Source organism: Sinocyclocheilus grahami, unplaced genomic scaffold, assembly GCF_001515645.1.
Source record: "Sinocyclocheilus grahami isolate Dianchi unplaced genomic scaffold, SAMN03320097.WGS_v1.1 scaffold358.1, whole genome shotgun sequence".
NCBI classification, from domain to species: Eukaryota; Metazoa; Chordata; class Actinopteri; order Cypriniformes; family Cyprinidae; genus Sinocyclocheilus; species Sinocyclocheilus grahami.
Genome location: NW_015505537.1, coordinates 1,362,245 through 1,375,060, shown reverse-complemented (window position 1 = coordinate 1,375,060; position 12,816 = coordinate 1,362,245). Strand labels below are relative to the sequence as shown.

At 36.7% G+C, this 12,816-nt stretch overlaps 1 protein-coding gene across 1 annotated transcript in view; it reads right to left on the bottom strand.

The window, feature by feature from the left end:
* Window positions 1-3,906: 3,906 nt before the first annotated feature.
* The window catches only part of LOC107548937 (galanin receptor type 1-like), a 44,547-nt gene continuing 35,637 nt past the window's right edge, over window positions 3,907-12,816 (bottom strand). Inside the window, exon 3 of the mRNA XM_016229808.1 lies at window positions 3,907-4,224. Within this exon, the coding sequence (XP_016085294.1) occupies window positions 3,907-4,224 (318 nt within the window). The remainder of the gene's footprint in view (window positions 4,225-12,816) is intronic.

Here is a 12,816-nt window from a genome sequence, read left to right as displayed (position 1 = left end):
AATAAACATTTAAAGAACAGTTTGTTCTAAATCTTATGTTCAAATGGGATAGTTCACCCAAAAATTAACATTCTGTCATTTACTCATCCTCATGTTGTTCCAAAACTATGACTTTCTTCCTTCTGTAGAACACAAAGATATTCTGAAATCTCTCTCTCTCTTTATTATTTTGGATAATAAATCCTTGATTTTCATTGTATGGTCAAAAACATTTGAAAGCTTCTTCAAAATATCTGTATATGTGTTCTGTACAAGAAAGAACATCATATAGATTTGGAATTAAAGAGTTCTTTGTATATTTGTTGTATTGAACCTTTAAAGGACTAAACATTTAGAACATCTTGGCCTAATGCTTCTTTTCACGCTTGTATTAGACATCTTATGATCTTAAAGGGCTAGTTCATCCAAAAATGAAAATTCTGTTATCATTTAGGCTGTGTCGGAAATCACATACTCTGTGAGTTGGTTCTTCTTTTGAACAAGTAATTAGTTAATTATAAAAGTCCTGTATATTATGAATGTAATATGAACTTGCATTTGTCGTGTTTTTATTGCCATGTGACCTATAGCGTCAGGCGCAGCGCTTCACTGCCATTCACAACTCCTCTCCCATGGCCTCATGGGATATTAAAGTATCCATCAGAGGCTCACTTCAGAGTCTTGCAGGAGGTAGCAAGCCATCTGGGTACCTTTTGGCCGTTTTATGAATAACATGAATTCAGACATACTAATTTCATATAGTATGTGATTTCTGACACAGCTTTGCTCACCCTCATGTCGTTCCAAACCTGATCTTAAAGGGCTAGTTCATCCAAAAATGAAAATTCTGTTATCAGTTAGGCTGTGTCGGAAATCACATACTCTGTGAGTTGGTTCTTCTTTTGAACAAGTAATTAGTTAATTATAAAAGTCCTGTATATTATGAATGTAATATGAACTTGCATTTGTCGTGTTTTTATTGCCATGTGACCTATAGCGTCAGGCGCAGCGCTTCACTGCCATTCACAACTCCTCTCCCATGGCCTCATGGGATATTAAAGTGTCCATCAGAGGCTCACTTCAGAGTCTTGCAGGAGGTAGCAAGCCATCTGGGTACCTTTTGGCCGTTTTATGAATAACATGAATTCAGACATACTACTTATTTCATATAGTATGTGATTTCTGACACAGCTTTGCTCACCCTCATGTCGTTCCAAACCCGTTTGATTTTCTGCCATCTGCTGAACACAAGGTATTCTTAATTCTTATTATTTTTTGCCTATATAATGAAAATCAGTCAGGTTCAGTGTTATTTCGGACCCCATTGTTTTGTTTGTGGTCTGCAGAAGAAAGAAAGTCATACAGGTTTGGAATTAAATGTTGCTTGGTGTATTTGTTGTATACACAAAGCACTAACATTTAAGAACATGTTGGCCTGAAGTTTCTGTTTACATTTCTGTGTTAGACAGCTTAAACACAAATGAAGCTGACTGAATGTTGTTTTGTTAATTTGAAAATATTTGCCACGAACCTCTCATGTCAAGCCCATGTGTGGGCTTATAGGCCATGCCATTTTAGGTATTTGACACTGAACAATAAATCTTACAACAAACAGCCTAATTTAAAGAAGGTGTAAGTGCTGCTAAGACCAAAACACATTTAAATGGCAAAGTTGCAGTTTTCAGTTTTTGTGGCTGATGTGATGTTGGTTTATGTGTGTTGTTATTTCATGTGCTGGTAATGGCTATCTTTTGCATGGGAATGAATGTGATAGAGAGGGCTTAAAGTGAGGCTGTATGCTTCACTACCAACTGTTTATTATTACCACACAACAGGTGGGTTGCCATGAGATCAATTTGAACTTTGCAGTGGTGTTATTGAGAAGAGGGTCTTTCAAAACACTTATTAGAAAAGACATAAACAGAGAGCTGTGAGCTGCCCTGATGGGCTCATTTTAAAGAAAAAGCAACCTGGTCAAGCAGAACTACCCCCTAATTAAGTACGCTTAGATATTTTCTTTAAGTCCATTTTGTGAGTTCTAGGCTTTATCTAATGCATGAAGGACAAACAAACCATCACACTTACCATGGCCTTGAAGTGCATTTGGACAGTTCCTCTTAATGTTATTGACTTTGTAGAGTACAGCACATTTTTAGCTTTGAAATGCAACAAAGACTTTTGGGTTAAAGTGAGCATTTTACATTTGGTTCACAAGAAATGCAGACAGACATTTTGTCAGATGAAGTGTTAAAAAATAGATGTTTGGGCTACATGTGGCTCTCCATATGTTTTTTTTCACAACATACGTATTGATGTAAAATGTATAGAACATAAAGTTGATTATTTGTAGCCGATTAATGATCCGAATTGTGTTCCACGGACAGGTAAAAATGCTTTGTTTTTAACACTGAGTGCAGCCGTAAATGATAATTATTTTGACAAACAATCTGACTCAATTTTAATGACTGGACAAAAGTTATGGAATTACTAATAAAACTGATGGTCAGTGTGGGATATACGATGCTCTCAGAGTGATTTTTTACCTTCTAATTTAATTGTGATTTGAACAAAAAGCACTGGAGAAAAGTGATGTTTCCTCAAACTGACATTGTCTGAACAGGTTAACTTTGTTATGAATGATTTGTCTGAGCATGATTTAGCATCACCAGATTCTGGATATTTTCCAAGAGTACTCACCTGCGAGTTCTCCAACTGTAAGATAAATCTCTTATCATGGTGCACTGCCAGACCTATAGTGCTGACAACTATGTGAAATACAGTATTTTTTATAGATATATTCAAATATAAACATCATAGACTTAAAATAAATTGTGTCATTTTTCAGGGTCACTTACAGCACTGTGTTGTACTATTATGTATTATGTACTATTATATCACATTATTGTGAGAGGTGCATTTTACTGGAGATGTATCTCCCAAGGATTAAAGGCATGAGTGAATAGCTTTGTGATGTTAGCATCTTCACCTGACAGGAAACTGACTTGGAAAATATGCCATCCAGCCCGTTTCTCGTCACTTCAAAGGGAAGTTCCTAAGCTTTGAGACTCTCTTGACTCGTTCTTGATTCTAAAAAGAATCTGTGTTTATGAGAGCTTCTGTCCTGGTATCTCACAGAGAGGCGTGAGTAATAGACTGGTGAGAGATGGACACACACACACAGAGAGTTTCCATTGGTCTTTTGTTTAGGACAATCTCCGGTATGTCAAACAGTTAACCATAAGCATTAGGATAAAGATAGCAACATCCTTTTTAAACAATAACCCACTCTAACTTACTCTTAAGGGACCAGAAAGCTTTAACATACATTTAATTTTTCATTTAATTAGATATTTTTATTATTTTAATTCTTTTCATAATGGATATATAACCATAAGAATGGACATAATACATGTAAACCAATGTCACTGAGTATACAATTACAGCATACAAGTAAGTACTGAAGTTTATGGCATGTTTAAACTGAGACTTAAAGTGTTTGTTCGAATATTACATAAACACTATGCAAAAGGTGTTCAGACAGCACAGCTCCTTCACAAACACAGTCATGCTCTTTTAACGAGATTCTCTCAAACATATTAAAAATATAATTATAGTAGTTACATAATTAAATCAATCGCTAGATAGGTTTTAATTATTTTCAAAAACATTAAATACATTTAACAGTGAACATAAAAATGTAGTAACATTTCAATGACAAACACTATTTAGACTTAAATAGTTATAGGCAAATGCCTTTAATAAACATGGATTGAGATATTATATATAGTTTTGACTTCTCAAGGTAAATTCATTTTTACTGTCCTTGTTAGTCAAACCTTCTTCGTCTAACCCATGACACCACGCCACGAAGCAGAAACAACAAAAGAAAAGTTTTAAACAGTACTGATATCTCTAAAAAGTTTGACGTCACAGGTTAGTGGTGGAATGTGTCATGGAGAAGTTCTCCATACGAATACGCACCACTTTCTCCACAGGCGGAGGGGAGTAAAAAAAATGGCACGTGAAGACCTGCTTGCAGGCTTTTCTGAAGTTTTCGGAGAGGAAGGCATAAAGAATAGGGTTGACACAGGAGTTTCCATAGGCCAGGCAGTGAGAGATAATGCGAAACGCAAAAGAAGCATCATTCAGTGGGAACTGGCCGAATTCTACCCACATAGCGATAATGTGGTGGGGCATCCAGCAGATGAGGAACGCAGTGACAACCAGCAACACCGTCTGAGCTGTCTAGAAAACACGGGAAGAGAGAGAAGACAAAGGGTGGTTAATCATACCTCAGATGACCTGATTTTATAACTTCATTTTTCTCAGGTATACAGAAACAATAAACTTTCCTTAAATAATTAACAGTGTTTAAACGTGTTAGCACTTGTGAAAGTTATTCTGTAAAAAGCGCTGGTCTCTATTAACCCCTTCTCAAGCACGCCCCATATTGGCATGGAGACATACTGTAAATGACATACCCAAAATTAAAAGGTTGCTGCTCATGAATCTTTCTGACTAGATACATAACCAACATATATTTACAAAGCTGACACTTGAAAGTTTACCGTCCAAGACTCAGAATTACTCAGACTGTTATGAATATGGAGATATATGTATATATGTAAATTTATTTTTTATAAATAAAAATATTAAGAATACATTTTTACATATATAATTGGCTGAATGATGTGGCTGTGGTAAATGGTTTTAGAAACACAATGAAGCTGAAGCCACAGATGTGCTTATGCAAAATAATTAACAGTGTTTAAACGTGTTAGCACTTGTGAAAGTTATTCTGTAAAAAGCGCTGGTCTCTATTAACCCCTTCTCAAGCACGCCCCATATTGGCATGGAGACATACTGTAAATGACATACCCAAAATTAAAAGGTTGCTGCTCATGAATCTTTCTGACTAGATACATAACCAACATATATTTACAAAGCTGACACTTGAAAGTTTACCGTCCAAGACTCAGAATTACTCAGACTGTTATGAATATGGAGATATATGTATATATGTACATTTATTTTTATAAATAAAAATATTAAGAATACATTTTTACATATATAATTGGCTGAATGATGTGGCTGTGGTAAATGGTTTTAGAAACACAATGAAGCTGAAGCCACAGATGTGCTTATGCTTCATTGCAAATCTGAGGTTATCTCTAAAACTAGGCATTTTATGAAACATTTTCTAAGACCATGTCATGTGTGTTTTTATAGAAGGCTAATAAAATAATATATATTGCCCCTTGTAAGCTCCCCTGCATGCTATTGTCTAAAGTCTGGCACAGCAAGCTGCCCCATTCATCTGTCTAGTGTTCTCACTGGACAAACTTTTCACATCTCTGCCAGGTATGAGACGTAATCCTCGCTATTCTTTCATCATTATTCTTTTGTTTTTATTCAGCCATTATTAGCCTTTATTCTGACATTACTTGGCTTACCAATCCACATCGCTTTGAATCCAATATACATTTACACACCTATTATAAAAAGTCGTTCTAAATAAAAAAACAAAACATTTTCTAGTGACCTTGCGTGAATTATTTTGACAAAATACATGAAATGAAAGATAATGCACCTGTTTAGCCGGTGCATTAGAGCTAACAATTGCAGTAAGCTACATCAGACAATTTATGACAAATTACTATACATTTTATATCAGTTTTACAGTTTACTCAAAACTCACTTTAAACCACCATTGAGTGTTTGTAATAACCTCTGTCTGTGATCTCATTTGGATTTTGGTCATTCAGTGTTGAAATATGCTATTTATAGCCTTTTATAAGCAGCTAATCGCTGCACCTGCTTAGCATTTCTCATGTAAACATTCTTTATTGTTATGAAAATACCCCAAATCTCATGAAAATCATATACAAATCATATACTATCGTAATCGTGTGTTTATTAGCTTATGTTTCATGAGTAGAAACGTTTCTTTGGGTTTGTTGTGGACAGAAAAGAACGCTGAAGAGTAGAGGAAGCCCATCATAGGAAGAGACAGGGATAGAAATATGAGTGACATATGAGCAGCGAATGAGCTTCTTCTGAGTCAGAACAGCGATCACGGAAGAGAAAACAGACTGAGAGCGCTGGGAGCAGCGAATGCTCATCAGATTGCGTAAATCGGTGGAAAATTAATAGAAATGATTCTGTCTGAAGAAATATGAAGTAAACGTGTAAATATATCGATATTTCTCCAAGTATGCACACTTTTGAACTATAAGCCCTTATTGATACTGTGTAGTGAAGCTATTTGAGCACAAATAAACGTCCGGTTACTCAACGTAACCGTGGTTCCCATAGAGGAGGGAACGAGACATTACATATGGGGAAACCCTTTTCTGTTGCTCTGTAATATAGGTGATGTCAGGTGCCAATTCACCTCTGAATCTTTCGACTAAGCGAGAGTCATTGAGGCTATGAGGAGGTTTGCCACATGGCAGTTTACGTAATGTCTCATTCCCTCCTCTCAACATTATGTATGGGGAATGTATAAAACCCTGCTGTGTGAAAACTGTGCTGGTCCCAGCTCGAAGAGAGCCGATACAGTAGACTAGACGCATGCAGTAGCAAGCAAAGCATAGTGGTGTGCTCGCCCCACCTCCCTTTTATTGGATACCGGCAGGGATGGGCAGTATTTCAGATACATGTATTTAAAATACGTATTTTAAATACAAAATACTATTTTGTATTTTAAAGCCTTTGGGAAAAAAATCTAATGTAATTTGTATTTAAATACATTTAAGATGAGTATTTTTGTATTTTCAAAATACATAAAATACTTTGTGCCAGTCAACCTCTTTATCAGGGTGCTGATAAACCCCAACATTCATGCATGTGAGCTGCAGCTGTACAACTCCATTCAGCATTGGGTGAGCGACTTTTCTGGAATAAGATAAGGTGAGGATGTCATGGTCAATTGTACTTGTTGATTAAAGTTAAAATAGTGCATCATTCAGATTTGCCTTCAGTTAACATGAAAGAATAAAAGAGCACCAACAAGGGAAAGAAATTCAGTTTTTATAGTTAATCGGTTGTTGTTTTTTATCAACTTGCTTGTCAAATGGGTTTAAAGCATTACTGCATGTTAGGCCTGGGTGATATGACAATACATATTGTGGCGATCATATAAAGTGTGAATCGATTGAACTTTTTAAAAATCATTTACATAGAAAAAGGCCTATTGGGGTAAGCAAATATATCCGTGCAACTTAGTGGGAAAACGTTGGAGTGGGAAAAAAAAAAGCATGGAAAAATGGTTGAGTAATAGAGTGTGATGTGTTTGGTGCAATTGCTCTTATTATAAGTGCAGTATGCAGCGAAAGGAAATTCAAGTTCACACTCGCACATTCACAGGCAGTTTTTGTGTGCGCACAAGTAAGTTATACTTTTGACTTAAAGGCCCTTTCACACGGGATGCGGCAAGTGGTGGAATTACTGCGCAGCTACCGCTTTCTCTCATAGTGGAAGCGGTTTGGGCAGTTGAAGCCTTGTTTATATTTTCGCCTGCCTCTACACCATGAATCTGCTGACTGCGCGCGCTTCTCCCTAATGCCCGGTTCAGACTACACAATTTTAGCCCCGATTTGCTTGACGTAGGGTGTCGTGGGGATTCGTAAACGACAATGGGTGTCGGGACGCAAGATTCCATCGTTTCAGCACGTGTAGTGTGTCATAGTGGACGACAACAGATTCCGCGTCTGCGATGCTTCACGACATCACGACAGAAAGACTAGCATGTTTCATTTTTTTTCAGTCGTCCACGACCAGTTCTGTCACATTGGTGACGTTGACCAATAGCAGCACAGAAGCTCTTTCAGACACAGGTTTCAAACATGGCAAAACGAAAGAGAGATGATGGTGCTGCTAGGTGGAATTATGAGATGGAGGAAAGGTTCGTGGAGCTGTGGCAACAGTACTCCTGCCTGTATGATGTGTCATCGAGGGACTACCACGACAGAAGAAAGAAAGAAAAATGCTGGCGAGCTATAGCGGAAGCGCTTCAGCAATGTTTACACTCTTGTTTTCGGAAGTCAGTCGCTAGTTCCGCCTTCTCGATGACATCACGTGCGTCGTTAAAGACGACACGCGATGAATGGTCGGGAAGCAACGTGTAGTCTGACATGTTTCTTGTCCACGACACGACAAGATTTTAGGAGTCAAAATCGTGTAATCTGACACAGTGACTATCGTGACCGACAGAAATATTGTGTAGTCTGAACCCGGCATTAATGGACACAGCTTTTTTGACACTTGCTTGACACTTTTTACAGTTGCTCGCTTTTGTATAATTCTGTGAAACAACAGGGGTCGACTCGGAGTAATTGTTCTCCAAAGCATCAGAAAGCAGTGGTGAGAGGAAGTAGTTTTTGCCAAGTAGCTTGTCAAACAATCATTTCGTGAGAAGTTTATGAATAAATGGATCTCTTCACATATAAACTGATAAGGTTGTGGGTCACTTTGGAGGACACGTGTGAAAATATTTTTGAGTACACTACTTAAACCCACACAAAAGAATCAAAGATTTGTGTAAAACTCAGCAAACTTGAGATTATGACTTGTGACATTAGAACAAATCATACTGTATGAATATGATAACATATGGAATTGCAAAAAAACTATAAATTCCACGTTTAAAAAAAATTAACTGACTGCCGTGCGTTATTTTCCACATATAGCACATTCTGTACCCTAAACACGTTTTGTCACAAAAGCCGGTTTTGTCCACTGTCAAGGCATTGCGAGTTAACGCTTTACCTGTTGTTTGTGAACACAACCCGATAAGTCAGTTTTAGCAAATCGGAGCACAGTATTCAGGTCAGGTGACAAGGCTGCTAGTCACTTCAAAAAGACAGACTAGCTGAGAGGAGTTTCATCTAAAGGAGTGATTGAGGAGGGATAATTCTGACAAACTTGATGAACCTGTGATATATTCTTTGGTGCATAAAAGGAAAATAAAAGCTGAAACTTTTTCACGGAACCTTGCTAAAGCAGCATGTTACAATGGTGAGGGAAAAGCTCCCTGTATTGCGTGTAATCACAACAACAAAGTTTGTCAGGCGTCAACATTGTCACATGAGGAGATAACAAAGATTAACAGAGTGTTATCTGCTTTTGCAAAAGAAAAAAAACGACTGTTGGAGTTATCTGCTTTTGCTAAAAAAAAAACTTTTAATATATGAAAAAACATACTTTCAGTGAAATTTAATTTTGTAAGTTACCTGCATTTTTTTTTGTTATTATTACTTAATCAAAACAACCCAACTGCAGTTGGATTGTTGGAATGCACAATAAAAAAAAACATGATTTATGAAAATTAATAAAAACGGAGTTATCTGCTTTTGAAAATGAGCTCTTCATATGCATAACACTAAATTGAACGATACTGATTGTAAAATACTGATTATTGATTTCAATACCGATACAAACGCTGATGAATGGTGCACCACAAAACAAACTTTAGCTTTTGGGTTTATTGTTCATCAAAAAATTTTTTTTAGCAAATAGTGTTAAATACTATTTAAATGAATTCTAATTTTAAAATTTAAATTTTAGATAAACTTTATATGCAACAAAATACACTTTACATTAAGTATAGTTTTGTATTTTCTACAGGCCAGGGGAAGGGAAGATGTATGTAAAATGAAAATGGAAGTTTATAAGCAGTTGTACACATTTAAATGTTTTTTTTTTTTTTGCATTCAGAATAGGTCCAGATAGATTTCAGCCTATAGGGATGCCTACATTGGATGGCCAATTTCACATGTATTTTGTGTATTCTCAAAATACAAAATACTGTATTTGTATTCGAATAAATTTTTACCAAATTTTTACCAAAGTCCTTAGGGCAGGGGTGGAGAACGTTGATCCTGGAGGGCCGGTGTCCCTCCAGAGTTTAGCTCCAACCCTAATAAAACACACCTGAACCAGCTAATCAAGGTCTTCGGGATGCAGTTAGGTATTTTTTTTCCCCCAGGTTTTTTCAGGGTTGGAGCTAAACTCTGCAGGAGAGTGGCCCTCCAGGATCAACGTTCCCCACCCCTGCCTCAGGGCCTCGCTTACTGGAGGGTAGTGATGGCAAGATGAAGCCTCAGGAAGCATTGAAGCTTTTAAGCCGAGTGGTTCACAAAAGGGTTAATTTCTCGAGGCTTCATTTGCTCACAATACCACCTGGTGGCCAAAGAGTGTAAAACAAGCAGATACATTACAGATGACCTGATGTGGTCTATGATACACTGTATTTTGCGCCTGTCAAGGCTTAGAAATAACAGTGAAGAAAAAAAAACCTATTTCCACATAGACTAATCTGTTTATAGGAATAAAATGTGTATTTTCTAGTGGTATATAATGATTGTATAACATAATATAACATAACTGTGTAATAAACGTATTGGCTTGAAATGAATGGGGCTATCAAATGTGTGTAAATCAAGTCGTTGCTCCTAATAGGCAGGAGGGCCAATATTATTAGTCTAAAACTGGAAAGTGGCTGAGTTTAACAGGGCAGAGGACTGTGAATTTACAAGATTTGAACCACTTCCTGAACCAGTCTGGCCAAGCGAGGCTTAGGACGGCATCAATGACGTCATTGCTCTAAAGCGATACAAGCCTCGATATGTGCTTCACTGAAAGCTGCCGGGATTTCTCGACACACGCTCCGAAGCCTCGCCACAGAACATAACATAACTACTGAAGTGTAGACAAACTCGGGCAGCACTGCATCTGCGTGAAAGATTCAGAGGTAAATTGGTGCCTGACATCACCTGTATAGCAGCTGAGCCCACACCAATCAGGTGAATGCTCTAATGCCATTGGCTATTGCAGAGCAATAGAGTGATTCAATCAGGCTTCAACATCTCAGAGGAAAAGGGTTTCCCCATATGTAATGTCGAGAGACCGACTCGATAAGGAAAACGCAGCAGACATGACTGAATATGAATGCGTGTTTTTATTCTATTCAAAATATCATACATTACAGATTTATTATTTTGCACTCCTGACAAAAATTAAGAAATTACTGTCACTGCAACTGAGTTTGATCAAAACAGTGGTCAAATATAGAAGCTGGAGTCTTTAATCTTTCTAATGATACACAGTTTGTCCAGCTCAAGTAAGAGTGTGGTGCTTTAATGTGCTGTGAATGTGAAACAAATGGGAAACATAATCTGAGGCCGCCGGCAATCTTTGTGTGGTAAGAGGTTAATAGATAACAACATTTATTGAGAATCAAAAGAGTGTATGATTCAGAATGGTAAAAAAGTCTGTGCCATTACGGTAACTGGGATGAGGTTCACTGTAAGTAGGCTGGGAATAAAACGCTGGACAGGTCATTATAGAAGGCCACAGCATAAGAATGGAGACTGTTCAGGTGACAGATGGTTTTGGTCTCGTTTGCATTGAATTGTTGTCCATAATGGTGTTGAAAAAGTGGAGACCGAAGTGGGAAGAGTATGGCATTTTCTTCTTCATTTTTCAACCTGGAGCTAAACATGATAAAAAGCAGATGACACCAAGTGATCCTTTCTGTGGGCTTATAATGCATATCTCATCCTGTCACAGATGAAGCGACGCATCCTTTGAGTAGGTAGATGAAGCCCCACACCAGAAGATGATTGATGAGAGAAGAATGAACTCAAATATGACACTAAAATTAGTGGTGAGGAACGAAAATAGAGGTACAAGGTACGAAATACATCTCCTAATGGATGTTATGTAGTGGCTCTGTTTAAAATCAATAAAATAAATGGTGCCTGGCAATATTAATGATGCTGACTGCTGAGCTCGCTGTTTTCAGAGAGGTTGGAAAAAGGATGCCAATTTCCTAAAGATTACATTCACTTCCACAACTTTGTGCATCAGGTTGTTTTCACCACACAGGGAAAGCTCATGAACTCATTACCAGTGGGCACCGGCCAAGTAGACAGCATCTGCCTAGCAGACGTCACAGCCCACACATTGTGATTTGCTTAAATACTGCTTGTAACGGAATACTTCTGAGTAAATCAACATTAGAAGAGTTAGGATAGTTGCACGCAAATATAGACTATATACAATATATTTGGCAGATTAGAGTTAACCCTAACCCTAACCCTTAGTGTTCCCAGGTGAAAAATAAATATATTTAAATTGTGCTTTTTCAGACATACTTACTATATTTAAATTATACTATACTAAGTGCATTTTAAATGTATTATTTTGAAACAACTTTAAGTATATTAAGTGTATTTCAAGATATGTTTAAGTTGGATTTTAATCTATTTGTAATATATTTAATATATTGAAATTGTGTTAAAATGGAACCACTTTAAGTATATTTAGTGCAATTTAAGTGTATTTCTTAAAATACATTTAAAATGTCCTTTTAATACTTCATGAACTACAGTTAGAGTATATTTGAAGCATCGTTTTAATGTACTTCAAGTACATTTCAATTGTATTTCAGCTCATTGGAAATGCATTAGCATTACACTACTAGTATATTATAAAGCTGCTTTTTTCAGTAAATACACACACGTACACACTTTGATATCAAGAAAACTTTAATGTATTATATATTGTTGTGTACATTACAAATATTCATAAAGTACACTAAAAAAGGACAGCAGCATATATACTTTGGTGAAAAACAAAACAAAACATACTATTAAATGTATTAAAAATGCACTTGAAATACAAGTATGTTTATAGTATATTTGTATTACTACAAACATACTCAAGTACATCTTAATACATTATAAAAAAACAAATAAAAAAAGACTGAAATGCTATGACAGGGCTATCTTTTCCATTTGTAGAACATTTCAGTTATACCGGCCTTACTAAAAA